Below are 18,932 nucleotides of genomic sequence, written 5' to 3'. Positions count from 1 at the left end.
GTTCTAAACATTTTGACCAGTAGTGTATATACACTGCTCAAATAAATAAAGGGAACACTAAAATAACACATCTTAGATCTGAATGAATGAAATATTCTTATTAAATACTTTTTTCTTTACATAGTTGAATGTGCTGAACAAACAAAATCACACAAAAATGATCAATGTAAATCAAATTTATCAACCCATGGAGGTCTGGATTTGGAGTCACACTCAAAATTAAATGGGAAAACCCACTACAGGCTGATCCAACTTTGATGTAATGTCCTTAAAACAAGTCAAAAAGGCTCAGTAGTGTGTGTGGCCTCCACGTGCCTGTATGACCTCCCTACAACGCCTGGGCATGCTCCTGATGAGGTGCGCGTGGTCTCCTGAGGGATCTCCTCCCAGACCTGGACTAAAGCATCCGCCAACTCCTGGACAGTCTTGTTGCAACGTGGCGTTGGTGGATGGAGCGAGACATGATGTCCCAGATGTGCTCAATTGGATTCAGGTCTGGGGAACGGGCGGGCCAGTCCATAGCATCAATGCCGTCCTCTTTCAGGAACTGCTGACACACTCCAGCCACATGAGGTCTAGCATTGTCTTGCATTAGAAGGAATTCAGGCAACCGCACCAGCATATGGTCTCACAAGGGGTCTGAGGATCTCATCTCGGTACCTAATGGCAGTCAGGCTACCTCTGGTGAGCACATGGAGGGCTGTGCGGCCCCCCAAAGAAATGCCACCCCACACCATGACTAACCCACCGCCAAACCGGTCATGCTGGAGGATGTTGCAGGCAGCAGAACGTTCTCCACGCGCTCTCCAGACTCTGTCACGTCTGTCACATGTGCTCATGTGCTCAGTTGAACCTGCTTTCATCTGTGAAGAGCACAGGGCGCCAGTGGCGAATTTGCCAATCTTGGTGTTCTCTGGCAAATGCCAACGCTCCTGCACGGTGTTGGCTGTAAGCACAACCCCCACCTGTGGACGTCGGCCCTCATACCACCCTCAGGAGTCTGTTTCTGACCGTTTGAGCAAAACCATGCACATTTGTGGCCTGCTGGAGGTCATTTGCAGGGCTGGTATGCTTCACCTGCTCCTCCTTGCACAAAGCGAGCGGGTAGCGGTCCTGCTGCTGGTTGTTGCCCTGCTACGGTCTCCCCACGTCTCCTGATGTACTGGCCTGTCTCCTGGTAGTGCCTCCATGCTCTGGACACTACGCTGACAGACACAGCAAACCTTCTTGCCACAGCTCGCATTGATGTGCCATCCTGGATGAGCTGCACTACCTGAGCCACTTGTGTGGGTTGTAGACTCCGTCTCATGCTACCACTAGAGTGAAAGCCACCGCCAGCAAATCCAGCCAGGAAGCATAGGAACTGAGAAGTGGTCTTGGTCACCACCTGCAGAACCACTCCTTTATTGGGGTGTCTTGCTAATTGCCTATAATTTCCACCTTTTTTCTATCTCAATTTGCCACAAACAGCTATCCCAACATACGGTTGTTGAAAAGTTTGAATATTTTATTAGTTCAATCAGTGTTGCTTCCTAAGTGAACATTTTGATTTCACAGAAGTGTGATTGACTTGGAGTTACATTGTTGTTTAAGTGTTCCCTTTATTTTTTTGAGCAGTGTATATATGTATTTTAATCCTAGCCCCCATCCCCGCAGGATACCTTTTGGTAGGCCGTCACTGTAAACAAGAATTTGTTCTTAACTGACTTGTCTAGTTAAATAAAGGTTAATAAAAATAAAATAAATAAAACCTGAGCTCAATTTCTAGTGTCATAGCAAAGGGTCTAAATACTTACATTATTGTGTATAGATTGATGAGGGGGACAATAATTAAAATAAAGTTCAGTTAAATAGAAAAACAACGACTGCGTGGCTTTACACGACACCAACCCCATCATCAAGTTTGCTGATGACACCAGGTTTATAGACCTAATAACCAATAATGACGAGTCAGCCTATAGGGAAGAGRTAAGTGAACTGGCATCTCCCTTAATGTCAGCAAAACAAAGGAGTTGATTGTTGACTCCAGGAAGCAGAGGAGTAAACATGTCTCGATCCACATCAATGGTACTGCAGTAGAGAGTCGACATCCACATCCCTGAGGACTTGAAATGGATCAACAACACACCACTCTTGTCAAGAGGGCGCAACAGCGTCTCTACTTCCTAAGGCGGCTAAAGAAAAAATTAATTATGTTTTCTCTAAATACTACCTCTGCACCATCGAGAGCGTCCTGACCGGTTACATTATGGCCTGGCCCTGGAATTTCTCCGTCCACAACCGCAAGGATCTCCAGAGGGTGGTGAAGAAGGCCCAGAACATCACTGGGACTGTGCTCCCACTCATCCAGAAGATCTACTCGAAACAGTGCCTGAAGAAGGACTGCAGCATCATCAAGGACCCCACACACACCAACCACGAGCTGTTCACTTACTTACCCTCGGGCAGACGGTATCGGAACATGAGGTCTGATAACAACGCAGCATGAGGTCTGATACCTTCTGTCTACAAGCCATCAGACTAATGAACACGTGAATTGGACTCACCACATGCACTGACTCTCCGCACTGACCCACACAGATATACACTCATCCACACACACACATACACATATAGATGCATGCTACACACACATCACAACTGCTGCTACCAAATTATTATTAGTATTGCTAAATATTGCACAATTTAAACACTTGCACCCCAATCCCCGCTTTCCCAAAACGCGTGTAAATACTGGACTATAAATTGAGCCATTTACTTTTTGTTCGTATTCTTATCRTTTCTTATTTCTTATTGTTGTTACATTGTTGAGAATGAACCTGCAAGTAAGCAGTTTGTTGGACGGTGTCTACCCTATGTATCCAGTACATACTACTAATAAAACTGAAAGGTACAAAGGACGTACAGTACCTTACAGGGTACCACTACAGTGACAAGCGTTTGTACCCCTTTAAGAACAAATCKAAACCTTTTTTTCTGAGAGTGTGTGTGCTGTGTCTGAGAGAGATTATATTTATTTTGTAGATTTGCATGTGTAGGAGTGCGTGCTTGTGTGTGTGAGAGTGTATACACCGTGTTCAAATGACAGTGCATTAATGAATGTACCAACATGTGTGTAAGGGTATTTATAGTGTGTGTGTAAGATATTGTGTAACTGTACTGTGTTTGTGCACATATGCGTGTGTGTTTGTGAAGAAAACTCACATGCGGTCAGTCAGGGTCTGTTACTGTTATATCTGTGTAACCAGTCAATGTTTTATGTCACACAGGGGGAGACCAAGGTGCTGAAGCTGAAGAACCTGAGGCTGAAGGACTTTGCCAACTACACGTGCCAGGTGTCCGTTCGCAACGTGTGTGAAATCCCTGATAGCTCTGTCACCTTTCTCCTCACCATCGGCACCAGTAAGTGACACATTTTCCTCGCTACCACTTTTCTACACCCCTCTTTCATTTTTTGGTGTGTGTTTTTAATGAAGAGACAAGACGGTGTAGAAGGTCTGAAGTGAAGGCCTGAAGTGAGTAGAAGACAAAAGCAGCTGAGTTCGTCTGACTTGGGAAGTAGATAAAGGGCTTCATTGCCAAAATCCCAAACTATTTCTTTAACCACTAGACCACCCCACGCCACACCTCTCTCTACTTGAATCTCCTCTTTTCTCTGTGAATCCATCCCTCACTTGCTCATCCCTTGTCGCACTATGCATCACTCCACCTCACTCTCCTCCCCCCTTCCATCTTTCATACACAGACACTCCATCTCGTCCTCCCTCATTCCCACTTCCCTCTTTCTCCATTTCTCATCTCTCACTCCCCCTCTCCATTTCCCTCCATCACCCTCTCGTTCAGCCTCGCACTTCATCTCTCCCCCTTCCTCTTAAATCACTCCATCTCCTCTTTCCTTCTGTCTCTAGCATTCCCTCACTCTCTCTATCTTTATTTTCTCTCCGTCCATTGACGTACATCTCTCACTCCCTTGCTCCTCTCCTCTGTGTGTTACACTGTCTATCTGTCTTGTTATTCCCTCGCTGGGTGGCACATCTCAGGCCTTCACTTCAAATTGACCTGTCAGAGGACTCTGTTATCTCCCTTCACTCTGACCCGTCTCCACGGCAATGCCATGTTACCACCGGCAACGCTGTTGCTGTCGACAACGCTGTCAGTTCCACTGCAGCCTGCCTCCAAAGGCCACCAGCTCAACAAATGAAAGACAGAATCCTATCTGAGCCCAATCTTCTTTTTTATTCCCTTTCTCAGATTCTCGCCTCATTTCAAATGTCATCCAGCAACCCCCCCCCCCGCCTCCCTTTCAAAGAGTTGACATATTTGGCTGTTTTAATGCAGCACATATATTTTTGGTAACAGTTTATTTGGATGTTCCATCTGTAGATGCTCTACATACTATCTACAGACAATCAGTAACATGTCAACTGCATTTGTGCTGACTTTCAACAAGAAAGTGTCTGTATGCTGTTGTGGTGCTCCTGAAAGGCTAAAGACATGCTGTGGAAATGCTGCTGACAGTCTRCAAATAGTTTATTGAATATCTGTAGATGGAAAGTATTCCAACCCCTTGACTTTTTCCACATTTTGTTACAATACACCTTATTCTAAAATGGATTAAATACATTTTTCCCCTCATCAATCAACACACAATAATGTAAGTATTCAGACCCTTTGCTATGAGACTCAAAATTGAGCTCAGGTTTTTTTTATTTTTTATTAACCCTTATTTAACTAGGCAAGTCAGTTAAGAACACATTCTTATTTACAATGACGGCCCACCAAAAGACAAAAGCCTCCTGCGGGGACGGGGACTGGGACTGGGATTAAAAATACTAAAATAAAATATAAATATAAGACAAAACACACAACACAACACTACAAAAAGAGAGACCTAAGACAACAACATAGCAAGGCAGCAACACATGACAACACAACATGGTAGCAACACAAAACGTGGTACAAACATTAAATTGGGCACAGTAAAGAGCACAAGGGCATGAAGGTAGAGACAACAATATAAATCGCAAAGCAGCCACAACAAGTGCAACTGTTTCCATTGATCATCCTTTAGATGTTTCTACATCTTGATTGGAGTCGACCTGTGGTAAATTAAATTGATTGGACATGATTTGGAAAGAAACACACCTGTCTATAAAAGGTCCCACAGTTGAGAGTGCATGTCAGAGCAAAAACCAAGCCATGAGGTCAAAGGAATTGTCCGACCAGCTACGAGACAGGATTGTGTCGAGGCACAGATCTGGGGAAGTTTAGCAAAAAAAATTCTGCGTCATTGAAGGTCCCCAAGAACACAGTGGCCTCTATCATTCTTAAATGGAAGAAGTTTGGAACCACTCTTCCTAGAGCTGGCCTCCCGGCCAAACTGAGCAACTGGGGGAGAAGGGCCTTGGTCGGGGAGGTGACCAAGAACCCGATGGTCACTCTGTCGGAGCTCCAGAGTTCCTCTGTGGAGATGGTAGAACCTTCCAGAAGGACAACCATCTCTGCAGCACTCCACCAATCAGGTTTTTTGGTAGAGTGGCCAGATGGAAGCGACTCCTCAGTAAAAGGCAGATGACAGCCCGCTTGGATTTTGCCAAAAGGCACCTAAGGGACTCTGACCATGATAAACACGATTCTCTGGTCTGATGAAACCAAGATATAACTCTTTAGACTAAATGTCAAGCGTCACGTCTGGAGGAAACCTGGCACCATCCCTTCGGTGAAGCATGGTAATGGCAGCATCATGCTGTAGGGATGTTTTTCAGCGGAAGGTACTGGGAGACTAGTCAGGATCGAGGAAAAGATGAACGACGCAAAGTACAGAGAGATCCCTGATGAAAACCTGCTCCAGAGCACTCAGGAGCTCAGACTGCGGCGAAGGTTCACCTTCTAACAGGACAACGACCCTAAGCACACAGCCAAGATAATGCAGGAGTGGCTTCGGGACACGTCTCTGTATGTCCTTGAGTGGCCCAGCCAGAGCCCGGACTTAAACCCAGTCGAACATCTCTGGGGTCATGACTGTCCTGTGAGGATCAAATAGCTCAGATCGGCTTGGAAATGGTTGACAACAAGACACTCTCCCACCCACACAGGGGGGTGGGGAAGGGAACTGCCGGGTTTGACAGCTCACATTCGGTTATAAATTAAGCAAAAGATAACTATTTTTACCCTCCAGTACTGGCTAAAGGAATGTCCTTTTTATCTCCAGAGACTTTTGCCTGCCCAAAACTCTGACGTCCAAAAAGTGAATACCAGAACAATATTTATAACAGAAGAACRTGGGGAATGGTCAGTGGGGAACTTTGGAAAACAAATGTAATATTGGTTTTCATTTTGTGATATCATTAAAAACTGTATGGATGAAATACTGTAACTTGGAAAGTATATCCCATTTATCTGTCAAGTATCCATCCAATATGTTGTKCATATAATATGAACAATTATGCAAGTATTTTAGTTAAGATAGGAATGTGATTTTAGGAGGTATAAAATAATCTATCTCATAAACTGTGCATAAATAAGTAGGCACGCCACAAGTAGGCACGCTACACTCGCATAAACATCTGCTAACCATGTGTATGTGACAAATAAAATTTGATTTGATTTGAGTAAGGTCGGGTGGTGTGTCAGATGGACGGAGCCATCCCATTTTGGCCAGAGTGCATAAGCCTTGGTAATGAAATTAACATTAGACCAGGAAACGTGAGGCGAGAGCTACGAGAGCTACATGTTTGAAATGGTTGGAACTTTGAACCTCAACACGAGGTGACGAAATAAACTCACCTTCCTCTAGACCAGGGAGAGAAGGCGAGCTGCAGCTCATAATGGTCTGAATCCTGAATATCAACACGAGGAGGAAGAGGCGAGAAGCTCACCTCTCAGACAATCATTGAGACAGCTGATTAGCTGTCCTAAGTCAGATATTGAGGAAAGCTAATCTAAGAAGGACCATCATACTACGCTTCAAACTGTCCCATCCTATCACAAGTATCAAATCACCGTATTCTCCAACTATCATCACCAATGGTACTCGTCAACACGGCTGGCTGTCTTCAAGCGTGAACAACAGTAGAAGAGACAGGTCCTGACCCTTACAAGCCTGCTGCTGAAAGGCCAACCCACTTCCTTCCTAAGAAGGCCTGGTTCCGACAGAGATAAACAGTGGATAAAGGCACTCACAAGTAAATACATTCATGATTTCTCATTCCAAATGGGCGGCGTTTCGTGTGCAAAGTGTATGATTAATGCGTTATAGAATGTATCCATGATAAGAGTCCCTTTTTCCTATCTCGCTCTCTTTTCCCCCCTCTCCATCTCTGTGTAATAAGCTGTCCTCTTGTCAGTCCGCTAGGGACTTTATTATCGTGTATTATGTCTTGTTTTCTCATTTTAGTTAGCTAGTGAATAAATAATTAAACCAATTGGTGTAGTACTGAATCATGAGTATGGCTGGGTTTTTTGCAGATGCATGAGGTTACGGCTGTTCAGAATGATGATAATAAGTAATGATTAATAATAGGATGACTGTTTATCGATTAAATAGATATATACCTTATAGAGTTTAATTAACATGTTTGGGATAGGGGGTAGCATTTTCACTTTTGGATGAATAGCGTGCCCCGAGTGAACTGCCTCCTACCCAGTCCCAGATGCTAATATATGCATATTATTATTAGTATTGGATAGAAAACACTCTGAAGTTTCTAAAACTGTTTGAATGATGTCTRTGAGTATAACAGAACTCATATGGCAGGCAAAAACCTGAGAAATCCAAACAGGAAGTGGGAAATCTGAGGTTTGTAGTTTTTGAACTCACCCYTATCGAATACACAGTGGGGTATTGGTTATTTTGCACTTCCTAAGGCTTCCACTAGATGTCAACYGTCTTTAGAACGTTGTTTCAGGCTGCTCATGTGAAGGGGGGCCGGATGGGAGCTGTTTGACTAAGGGGTCTGCCTACAGCCTCGTTCTCAGCCACGCGCTTTGACTTGAGAGGTAGCTCTCGTTCCATGGCTTTTCTACAGACAATGGAATTCTCCGGTTGGAACATTATTGAACTTTTATGATAAAAACCTCCTAAAGATTGATTCTATACTTAGTTTGACAAGTTTCTTCGACCTGTAATATAACTTTTTGAACGTTTCGTCCGAATGAACCAGATCACGCTTTTGGATTTGTTTACCAAACGCCCTAACAAAAGARGCTATTGGACATAAATGAACATAAATGATGGACATTATCGAACAAAACAAGCATTTATTGTGGAACTGCGATTCCTGGGAGTGCATTCTGATGAAGCTCATCAAAGGTAAGTGAATATTTCTAATGCTATTTATGAATAATGTTGACTACCCAACATGGCGGATATTTCTCTGGCTGGTTTGGGCTCTGAGCGCCGTTCTCAGATTATGCTTTTTCCGTAAAGTTTTTTTGAAATCTGACACAGCGGTTGCATTAAGGAGAAGTGTATCTAAAGTTCCATGTATARTAGTTGTATTTTCATCAAAATGTATTATGAGTATTCTGTGAATTCATGTGGCTCTCTGCAATATCACTGCATGTTATGGAACTACTGAACGTAACACGCCAATATAAAATAAGATTTATGGATATAAATATGAACTTTACCGAACAAAACATACATGTATTGTGTAAAATGATGCCCTATGATTGTCATCTGATGAAGATCATCAAAGGTTAGTGACTAATTTTATCTCTATTTGTGCTTTTTGTGACTCCTCTCTTTGGCGGGAAAAATGGCTGGGTTTTTCTGGGACTTGGTGGTGACCTAACATAATCGTTTGTGGAGCTTTCGCTGTTAAGCATTTTTGAAATCAGACACTGTGGCTGGATTAACGAGAATTTTATCTTTAAAATGGTGCCTAATACTTGTATGTTTGAGAAATTTGATTTATGAGATTTCTGTTGATTTGTATTTGGCGCCCTGCTATTTCATTGGCTGTTGGCGAGGGGTTCCGCTAGCGGAACGGGGTGCCGCTAGCGGAATCCCTGTCCTAGACAGGCTAAACAACCTCTTCTGTGGTGCCCCAAACCCCTAATGAGTTAATTGTTACATTATTAATTTAATTGGGTAACAATTAAACATAGTTAGTGGATTAAATAAATAACAGAGCTTGAGAGGATCTGCAGAGAAGAATGGGAGAAACTCCCCAAATACATGTGTGCCAAACCATCAACTGTTCTCCAATATTCCACCCGCTAAAATCTCCCTCCATYCCAAGTTGGGTTGTCATCCCAGTGACTGGCAGACCACCCCTGTTCACTTGGCTCCTAGGGCCTTTGAGCGATTGGTACCCATCCTTTGAAAAGAGAGCATAGTGCCACCTACAGATCAGAAGCAGATTAACAGCCAAAAGCATTTGAAATTCCATCGCCTTGGTTGTATTGTATATATATATATATATAGAGTTGAAGTTGGAAGTTTACATACACCTTAGCCAAATACTTTTAAACTCCGTTTTTCACAATTCCTGACATTTAATCTGAGTAAAAATTCCCTGTCTTAGGTCAGTTAGGATCACCACTKTATTTTAAGAATGTGAAATGTCAGAATAATAGTAGCGATAATTATTTATTTCAGGTTTTATTTCTATCATCACATTCCCAGTGGGTCAGACGTTTACATACACTCAATTAGTATTTGGTAGCATTGCTTTTAAATAGTTTATCTTGGGTCAAACGTTTCGGGTAGCCTTCCACAAGCTTCCCACAACAAGTTGGGTTAATTTTGGCCCATTCCTCCTGACAGAGCTGGTGTAACTGAGTCTGGTTTGTAGGCCTCCTTCCTTGCACACGCTTTTTCAGTTATGCCCACAAATGTTCAATAGGATTGAATAGGGTCAGGGCTTTCTGATGGCCACTCCAATACCTTGACTTTGTTGTCCTTAAGCCATTTTGCCACAACTTTGGAAGTATGCTTGGGGTCATTGTCCATTTGCGAAGATCCATTTGCGACCAAGCTTAACTTCCTGACTGATGTCTTGAGATGTTGCCTAATATATCCACATATTTCCTGCCTTATGATGCCATCTATTTTGTGAAGTGCACCAGTCCCTCCTGCAGCAAAGCACCCCCACAACATGATGCTGCCACCCCCGTGCTTCACGGTTGGATGGTTCTTCAGCTTGCAAGCCTCCCCTTTTCCTCCAACATAACGATGGCCATGATGGCCAAACAGTTCTGTTTTTGTTTCACAGACCAGAGGCATTTCTTCCAAAAAGTACAATCTTTGTCCCCATGTGCAGTTGCAATCCGTAGTCTGCTTTTTTATGGTGGTTTGGAGCAGTGGTCTTTCCTTGCTGAGCGCCTTTCAGGTTATGTCGATAAGGACTTGTTTTACTGTGGATATTGATACTTTTGTACCTGTTTCCTCCAGTATCTCCTCCCTCCCTCCCTCCCACACATACAACCACAAGCTCAGGTGTTCAGTTGAGCACAACTCACGAGAAGACGATGTGTGAATGCATATACAGTTGCAGCTGTTTGAGAAGGCATGCCAAATTGAGCAGGAATGGCGAGATTTGATTAACCGATGTCTAGTCTAAGCTGATGGAGCTCGGATACCCCCCTTCCCTGCGGCACACACACACATGCTGGTCCCGTGTTTTGACCATTCTTCCCAAGTACCTCTGTGCAATCAGACCATTTGATTATTGTGCGGGTTACTGCAGCCAGTGTTGCCAGCACAGCCACTACCTGGGTGGGGTACTTCACCGGAAATCCCACTGGCTATGTACGAGGTCGTCGAGGTTCTCATTAGCAGCCTTGAGAAACTTCTTGCATATTATGCTCACCCATCTGGGGGTTTTGGCTATGTTGGACAAACCCTGCCAGCAGACTCAGGCTCTCACTTGTCATCACACTTTTCCAAGTGCACAGGTACCCCATCTTCCAACACACCCACACTCCCCCACATATACACCCGCACATACCCACATACCGTGCCTTCTATGTCCTCTATTTGCTGTTTTTATCTCTACCATGTTGATTCCTGCTTAATTTTGGGCTTTTGAGTACTTTTGAAGATGTATTATTTCATGAATTGTCCTTTCTTCTAATGCTTTCTTTTATCTATTGATAAATACTATAAATAGAAAATGTTATACGAATTATTTTACAACATTCCCTAACTTGAATAGTATAGTGTATTTATAGTTTATTTCTTTATCAATTGTTGTATTTTAGAGTTCGGTGTTCCATTACTCGCCGTTAACCATTATTTTMTTTTTAAAGAATGCAAATTTGACAACGATTCGGCATTCATACCACTGTCCTCTCTGTCCGAAACGGTGTACACGTTCTAGTTTGATTTTGACGACTGTATCGCCTGGGATCTGTAGCACTTTAACCAGGAATTCTTTCACCAATCTCTCTGGATCTTCACCTTCATCCTCTTGAATTCCGGTAAGCACCAGATTTTCTCGCATCGACCAAGTCTGTATATCAAGTAAGGCTTCTCTTAGAAACTTGTTCTCTTTTTTTAAGTTCACTAACGTCCGTTTCAATAATATTGACAGTACCTTTTAGCACATAAGCAGGAGCAGTAGCACATAATGAAACGTTGTAGCAGAGTGGTGATAACACGGAAAATGTACATTGCTTTTCTATTCTGCTTTTCTATTTCTTCAGCAGGCAACATCAAAGACGTTGTGACCAGATACCAGCGGCTGTTGAACCTGACGAAGGAGGGCTGCAATATGATCGCGGCTTTCCGAAAGACGGGTGTGTCCAGGAACGACGTGGCGCCACAGATCACATTGCTGAGCTCTTCACAGCAGACCAACAGGTCTTGCYTTTCTGTAAACAACTCACAAATCTGGCAACATTAGGCAAGAAAAGATGGTGGGTGATATTGAAGTAGAAGTCACAGAGATTAAGAGAAAGGCGGAGCTACTTACCTTCATACTAAGATCAAATCAAATTTGTCACACGCGCCGAATACAACAGGTATACAACCTTACAGTGAAATGCTTACTTACAAGCCCTTAAGCAACAATGCAGTTTTAAGAAAAATGTKTTAAATAAAAAATTAATAAAGAGCAGCAGTAAATTAACAATACAATACGGCTATATACAGGGGGTACTGGTACAGAGTCAATGTGTGGGGGCACCGGTTAGTCGAGGTAAATGAGGCAATATGTACATGTAGGTAGAGTTAAAGTAACTATGAACAGATAATAAACAGAGAATAGCAGCAGCGTTAAAGGGGGGTGGGGGGAGGGGCAATGCAAATAGTCTGGGTAGCCATTTGATTAGCTGTTCAGGAGTCTTATGGCTTGGGGGTAGAAGCTGTTAAGAAGCCTTTTGGACCTAGACTTGGCGCTCTGGTACCGCTTGCCGTGCGGTAACAGAGAGAACAGTCTATGACTAATGTGGTTGGAGTCTGACATCTTTTAGGGCCTTCCTCTGACACCGCCTGGTATAGAGGTCCTGGATGGCAGGAAGATTGGCCCCAGTGATGTGCTGGGCCATATGCATTACCTTCTGTAGTGCCTTGCGGTCGGAGGCCGAGCAGTTGCCATACCAGGCAGTGATGCAACCAGTCAGGATGCTCTCAATGGTGCAGCTGTAGAACTTTTTGAGGATCTGAGGACCCATGACAAATCTTTGTCTCCTGAGGGGGAATATGTTTTGTCGTGCCCTCTTCACAACTGTGTTGGTGTACTTGGACCATGATAGTTTGTTGGACACCAAGGAGCTCTCAACCTGCTCCACTACAGTCCCGTCGTTGAGAATGTGGGCATGCTCGGTCCTCCTTTTCCTGTAGTCAACAATTATCTCTTTTGTCTTGATCACGTTGAGGGATAGGTTGTTATTCTGGCACCACATGGCCAGGGAGTATAGGAGGGGACTGAGCACGCACCCCTGAGGGGCCCCCATGTTGAGGATCAGTCTGGCCGTTGTGTTGTTACCTACCCTTACCACCTGGGGCGGCCCGGGAAGGAAGTCCAGGATCCAGTTGCAGAGGGAGATGTTTAGTCCCAGGGTCCTTAGCTTAGTGATGAGCTTTGAGGGCACTATGGTGTTGAACGCTGAGCTGTAGTCAATGAATAGCATTCGCACACAGGTGTTCCTTTTGTCCAGGTGGGAAAGGGCAGTGTGGAGTGCAATACAGATTGCATSATCTGTGGATCTGTTGGTGTGGTATGCAAATTGGAGTGGGTCTAGGGTTTTTAGGATAATGGTGTTGATGTGGGCAATGACCAGCATTTCAAAGCATTTCATGGCTACAGATGTGAGTGCTACGGATCGGTAGTCATTTAGGCAGGTTACCTTAGTGTTCTTGGGCACAGGGACTATGGTGATCTGCTTAAAACATGTTAGTATTACAGACAGACAGGGTTTGGTTGAAAATGTCAGTGAAGACACTTGCCAGATGGTCAGCGCATGCTCGGAGTACACGTCCTGGTAATCTGTCTGGCCCTCCGGCCTTTTGAATGTTGACCTGTTTAAAGGTCTTACTCACATCGGCTACGGAGAGYGTGATCACACAGTCGTCCGGAACAGCTGATGCTCTCATGCATGTTTCAGTGTTCCTTGCCTCGAAGCGAGCATAGAAGTAATTTTGCTCATCTGGTAGGCTCGTGTCATTGGGCAGCTCGCGGCTGTGCTTCCCTTCGTAATCTGTAATAGTTAGCAAACCTTACCACATCCGACAAGCGTCGGAGCCGGTGTAGTATGATTTGATCTTAGTCCTATATTGACTCTTTGCCTGTTTGATAGTTCATCGGAGGGCATAGCATGATTTCCTATAAGCTTCCGGGTTAGAGTCCCGCTCCCTGAAAGCGACAGCTCTACCCTTTAGCTCAGTGTGTATGTTGCCTGTAATCCATGGCTTCTGGTTGGGGTATGTGCGTACAGTCACTGTGGGGACGACGTCATCGATGCACTTATTGATGAAGCCAGTCGGTGCTAGCATAACAGTGCTTTTTCCCTCTGGTTGCACATTTAACATGCTGGTAGAAATGAGGTAAAACGGATTTAAGTTTCCCTGCATTAAAGTCCCCGGCCACTAGGAGCGCCGCCTAAGATAAGCGGACAAGCTTGTTTGCCTTGTTGCAGAACAACAATACACATGCCCCCGAAAAGGGTGTGGTGGAGGCACACACACTTTTCAGGGGGACATTTACAGTAGCGTTGCACGGTATACTAACACTTTGTGTTGGTTGAATGGAACTTCCTTGGTGCTGCAATGTCTCTCTCTCACTCACTATTTCCTTGTGCAATGGACTGACTTGCACTGGCAGCCTTTAGACATTAGTCCCAAAATGTGATTTTTGTTCATTAAAAKATTGATTTTAACATGATGTCTTTCTTGATCACCAACTAATCACCAACCACTAAGACAAGTTTAAGCATAGTGATTGTTTGTTTGTTTCCCTGTTGATTTATTTCTTCAGTTGCTCCAGTGTCAAAAGGTTGGACATTTGGATTTGTCCAGTGATTATAGCATATGATCTCAAGTAAACAGCCTTTCACTTTATTTTGATAGTCCCAATGAATATCTACAGAGGGTTACTAGAGTGTTAGTGAATGCTCTGAACATGCTCATCAGTTGATGGATGTTTGAATGTGAAGTAGACCGTCAACTAAGCTCAATTTGTGTTTCACTTCATTTGGATAGTCCTAAAGCATATCAGATAGCGATTAGAATGACAACAAATTTGCTCTTAAGTTGTTACTGATGTGTAGTTTAGATACTGCTTATTACAGTGGGGAGAACAAGTATTTGATACACTGCCGATTTTGCAGGTTTTCCTACTTACAAAGCWTGTAGAGGTCTGTAATTTTTATCATAGGTACACTTCAACTGTGAGAGACAGAATCTAAAACAAAAATCCAGAAAATCACATTGTATGATTTTTAAGTAATTAATTTGCATTTTATTGCATGACATAAGTATTTGATCACCTACCAACCAGTAAGAATTCGTCTTCCAGACCTGTTAGTTTTTCTTTAGAAGCCCTCCTGTTCGCAACTCATTACCTGTATTAACTGCACCTGTTTGAACTCGTTACCTGTATAAAAGACACCTGTCCACACACTCAATCAAACAGACTCCAACCTCTCCACAATGGCCAAGACTAGAGAGCTGTGTAAGGACATCAGGGATAAAATTGTAGACCTGCACAAAGGAATAACCTCAATCAATTTCCAAAGACTGGTGACATCCAGTGGAAGCGGTAGGAACTGCAAACAAGTCCCTTAGAAATCTGGTGTCCCAATGAAATCTCATTGAAAAGACAGTGACCTCAAAAAAATTTAACTTCTGAATGGTTTGTCCTCGGGGTTTTGCCTGCTACATAAGTTCTGTTATGCTCACAGACATGATTCAAACAGTTTTAGAAATTCAGAGTGTTTTCTATCCAAATCTACTAATAATATGCATATCTTATATTGTGGGGATGAGTAGAAGGAAGTTGAAATTGGGCACGCTATTTATCCAAAAGTGAAAATGCTGCCCCCTAACCCGAAGAAGTTAACAAACTATAGTTTTGACAAGTCGGTTAGGACATCAACTTTGTGCATGACACAAGTAATTTTTCTAACAATTGTTTACAGACAGATACAAAAGTATCTATATCCACAGTAAAACGAGTCCTATATGGACATAAGCTGAAAGGCCACTCAGCGAGGAAGAAGCCTCTGCTCCAAAACCGCCATAAAAAAGCCAGACTACGGTTTGCAACTGCACATGGGGACAAAGATTAAACTTTTTTGGAGAAATGTCCTCTGGTGTGATGAAACAAAAATATAAACTGTTTGGCCATAATGACCATCGTTATGTTTGGAGGAAAAAGGGGGACGCTTGCAAGCCAAAGAACACCATCCCAACCGTGAAGCACGGGGGTGGCAGCATCATGTTGTGGGTGTGCTTTGCTGCAGGACGGACTAGTGCACTTCACAAATTTAGATGGCTGCATGAGGAAGGAAAATGATGTGGATATATTGATGCAACATCTCAAGACATCAGTCAATAAGTAAAGCTTGGTCGCAAATGGGTCTTCCAAATGGACAATGACGCCAAGCATACTTCCAAAGTTGTGGCAAAATGGCTTAAGGACAACAAAGTCAAGGTATTGGAATGGCCATCACAAAGCCCTGACCTCAATCCTGTAGAAAATCTGTGGGCAGAACTGAAAAAGCTTTGACGAGATGCTGCGCGATAGTGTATTCTGTAATAGTTAGCAACACTTACCAACATCCGGACAAGCGTCGGAAGCGGGTAGTATGATTTGATTTTAGTCCTATATTGACTCTTTGCCTGTTTGATAGTTCATCGGAGGGCATAGCATGATTTCCTATAAGCTTCCGGTTAGAGTCCCGCCCTGAAAGCGCATCTCTACCCTTACTCAGTGTGTATGTTGCCTGTCACCATGGCTTCTGGTTGGGGTAGTGTGCGTACAGTCACTGTGGGGACGACGTCATCGAGACTTATTGATGAAGCCAGTCGGTGCTAGCATAACAGTGCTTTTTCCTCTGTTGCACATTTAACATGCTGGTAGAAATGAGGTAAAACGGATTTAAGTTTCCCTGCATTAAAGTCCCGCCACTAGGAGCGCCGCCTAAGATAAGCGGACAAGCTTGTTTGCCTTGTTGCAGAACAACAATACACATGCCCCCGAAAAGGGTGTGTGGAGGCACACACACTTTTCAGGGGGACATTTACAGTAGCGTTGCACGGTATACTAACTTTGTGTTGGTGAATGGAACTCCTTGGTGCTGCAATGTCTCTCTCATCCACTATTTCCTTGTGCAATGGACTGACTTGCACTGGCAGCCTTTAGACATTAGTCCCAAAATGTGATTTTTGTTCATTAAAAATTGATTTTACATGATGTACTTTCTTGATCACCAACTAATCACAACCACTAAGACAAGTTTAAGCATGTGATTGTTTGTTTGTTTCCCTGTTGATTTATTTTCATTGCTCCAGTGTCAAAAGGTTGGACATTTGGATTTGTCCAGTGATTAAGCATATGATCTCAAGTAAACAGCCTTCACTTTATTTGATGCCAATGAATATCTACAGAGGGTTACTAGAGTGTTAGTGAATGCTCTGAACATGCTCATCAGTTGATGGATGTTTGAATGTGAAGTAGACGTCAACTAAGCTCATTTGTTTTCATTAATTTGGATAGTCCTAAAGCATATCAGATAGCGATTAGAATGACAACAAATTTGCTCTTAAGTGTTGTATAGATTTGATGTAGTAATTTAGATACTGTTATACAGTGGGGAGAACAAGTAATTGAGATGATAACGTGCCGATTTTCGCAGGTTATCTCACTAGAGTAGTAGCGAGATGAATTTTCAATAAAGTCACTACAACTGATGAGAGACAGAATTAAACAAAATCCGAAAATCACATTGTGAATGATTATTAAGTAATATTATTACATTTGTATTGATGACATAAGTATTTGATCACCTACCAACCAGTAAGAATTCCGTCTCTCACAGACCTGTTGTTTTTTTTAAGAAGCCCCTCTGTCTCCACTCATACCTGTATTAACTGCACCTGTTTGAACTCGTTACCTGTATAAAAGACACCTGTCCACACACTCAATCAAACAGATCCAACTCTCCACAATGGCAAGACTAGAGAGCTGTGTAAGGACATCAGGATAAAATTGTAGACTGCACAAAGGAATAACCTCATCATTTCAAAGACTGGTGACATCCAGTGGAAGCGGTAGGAACTGCAAACAGTCCCTTAGAAATCTGGTGTCAATGAAATCTCATTGAAAAGACAGTGACCTCAAAATTTAACTTCTGAATGGTTTGCCCTCGGGGTTTTGCCTGCTACAATAGTTCGTTATGCTCACAGACATGATTCAAACAGTTTTAGAAATTCAGAGTGTTTTCTATCCAAATCTACTAATAATATGCAATCTTATATTGTGGGGATGAGTAGAAGGAAGTTGAAATTGGGCCAGCTATTTATCCAAAAGTGAAAATGCTGCCCTAACCGAAGAAGTTAACAAACTATAGTTTTGACAAGTCGGTTAGGACATCAACTTTGTGCACACACAAGTAATTTTCTAACAATTGTTTACAGACAGATCAAAGTATCTATATCCACAGTAAAACGAGTCCTATATGGACATAAGCTGAAGGCCACTCAGCGAGGAAGAAGCCTCTGCTCCAAAACCGCCATAAAAAAGCCAGACTACGGTTTGCAACTGCACATGGGGACAAAGATTAAACTTTTTGGAGAAATGTCCTCTGGTGTGATGAAACAAAATATAAACTGTTTGGCCATAATGACCATCGTTATGTTTGGAGGAAAAGGGGGACGCTGAAAGCCAAAGAACACCATCCACCGTGAAGCACGGGGGGGCAGCAATATTGTGGGTGCTTTGCTGCAGGACGGACTAGTGCACTTCACAAAATAGATGGCTGCATGAGGAAGGAAAATGATGTGGATATATTGATGCACATCTCAAGCATCAGTCAATAAGTAAAGCTTGTCGCAAATGGGTCTTCCAAATGGACAATGACGCCAAGCTACACTCAAAGTTGTGGCAAAATGGCTTAAGGACAACAAAGTCAAGGTATGGAATGGCATCACAAAGCCCTGACCTCAATCCTGTAGAAAATCTGTGGGCAGAACTGAAAAAGTGTGTGCGAGAGGAGGCCTACAAACCTGACTCGGTTACACCAGCTCTGTCAGGAGGATGGAAAAAATAACCCAACTTGTGTGGGAAGCTTGTGGAAGGCTACCCAAAACGTTTGACCCAAGTATTTAAAGGCAATGCTACCAAATACGAATTGAGTGTATGTAAACTTCTGACCCATGGGAATGTGATGAAAGAAATAAAACCTGAAATAATCATTCTCTCTTTTATTATTCTGACAGTTCACATTCTTAAATTAAAGTGGTGATCCTAACTGGCCAAAGACAG

General features: G+C 43.1%; 1 protein-coding gene across 1 annotated transcript in view; it reads left to right on the top strand.

Moving 5' to 3' along the window:
* LOC112080438 (MAM domain-containing glycosylphosphatidylinositol anchor protein 1-like) overlaps nt 1-18,932 on the top strand; it is a 333,781-nt gene that overhangs the window by 198,514 nt on the left and 116,335 nt on the right. Inside the window, exon 6 of the mRNA XM_070442591.1 lies at nt 3,270-3,402. Within this exon, the coding sequence (XP_070298692.1) occupies nt 3,270-3,402 (133 nt within the window). The remainder of the gene's footprint in view (nt 1-3,269; nt 3,403-18,932) is intronic.

This window comes from Salvelinus sp. IW2-2015, unplaced genomic scaffold (assembly GCF_002910315.2).
Source record: "Salvelinus sp. IW2-2015 unplaced genomic scaffold, ASM291031v2 Un_scaffold16326, whole genome shotgun sequence".
Lineage (NCBI taxonomy): Eukaryota > Metazoa > Chordata > Actinopteri > Salmoniformes > Salmonidae > Salvelinus > Salvelinus sp. IW2-2015.
The sequence above is the reverse complement of the archived record's forward strand: the minus strand, read 5'-3'. Positions and strand labels throughout refer to the sequence as shown.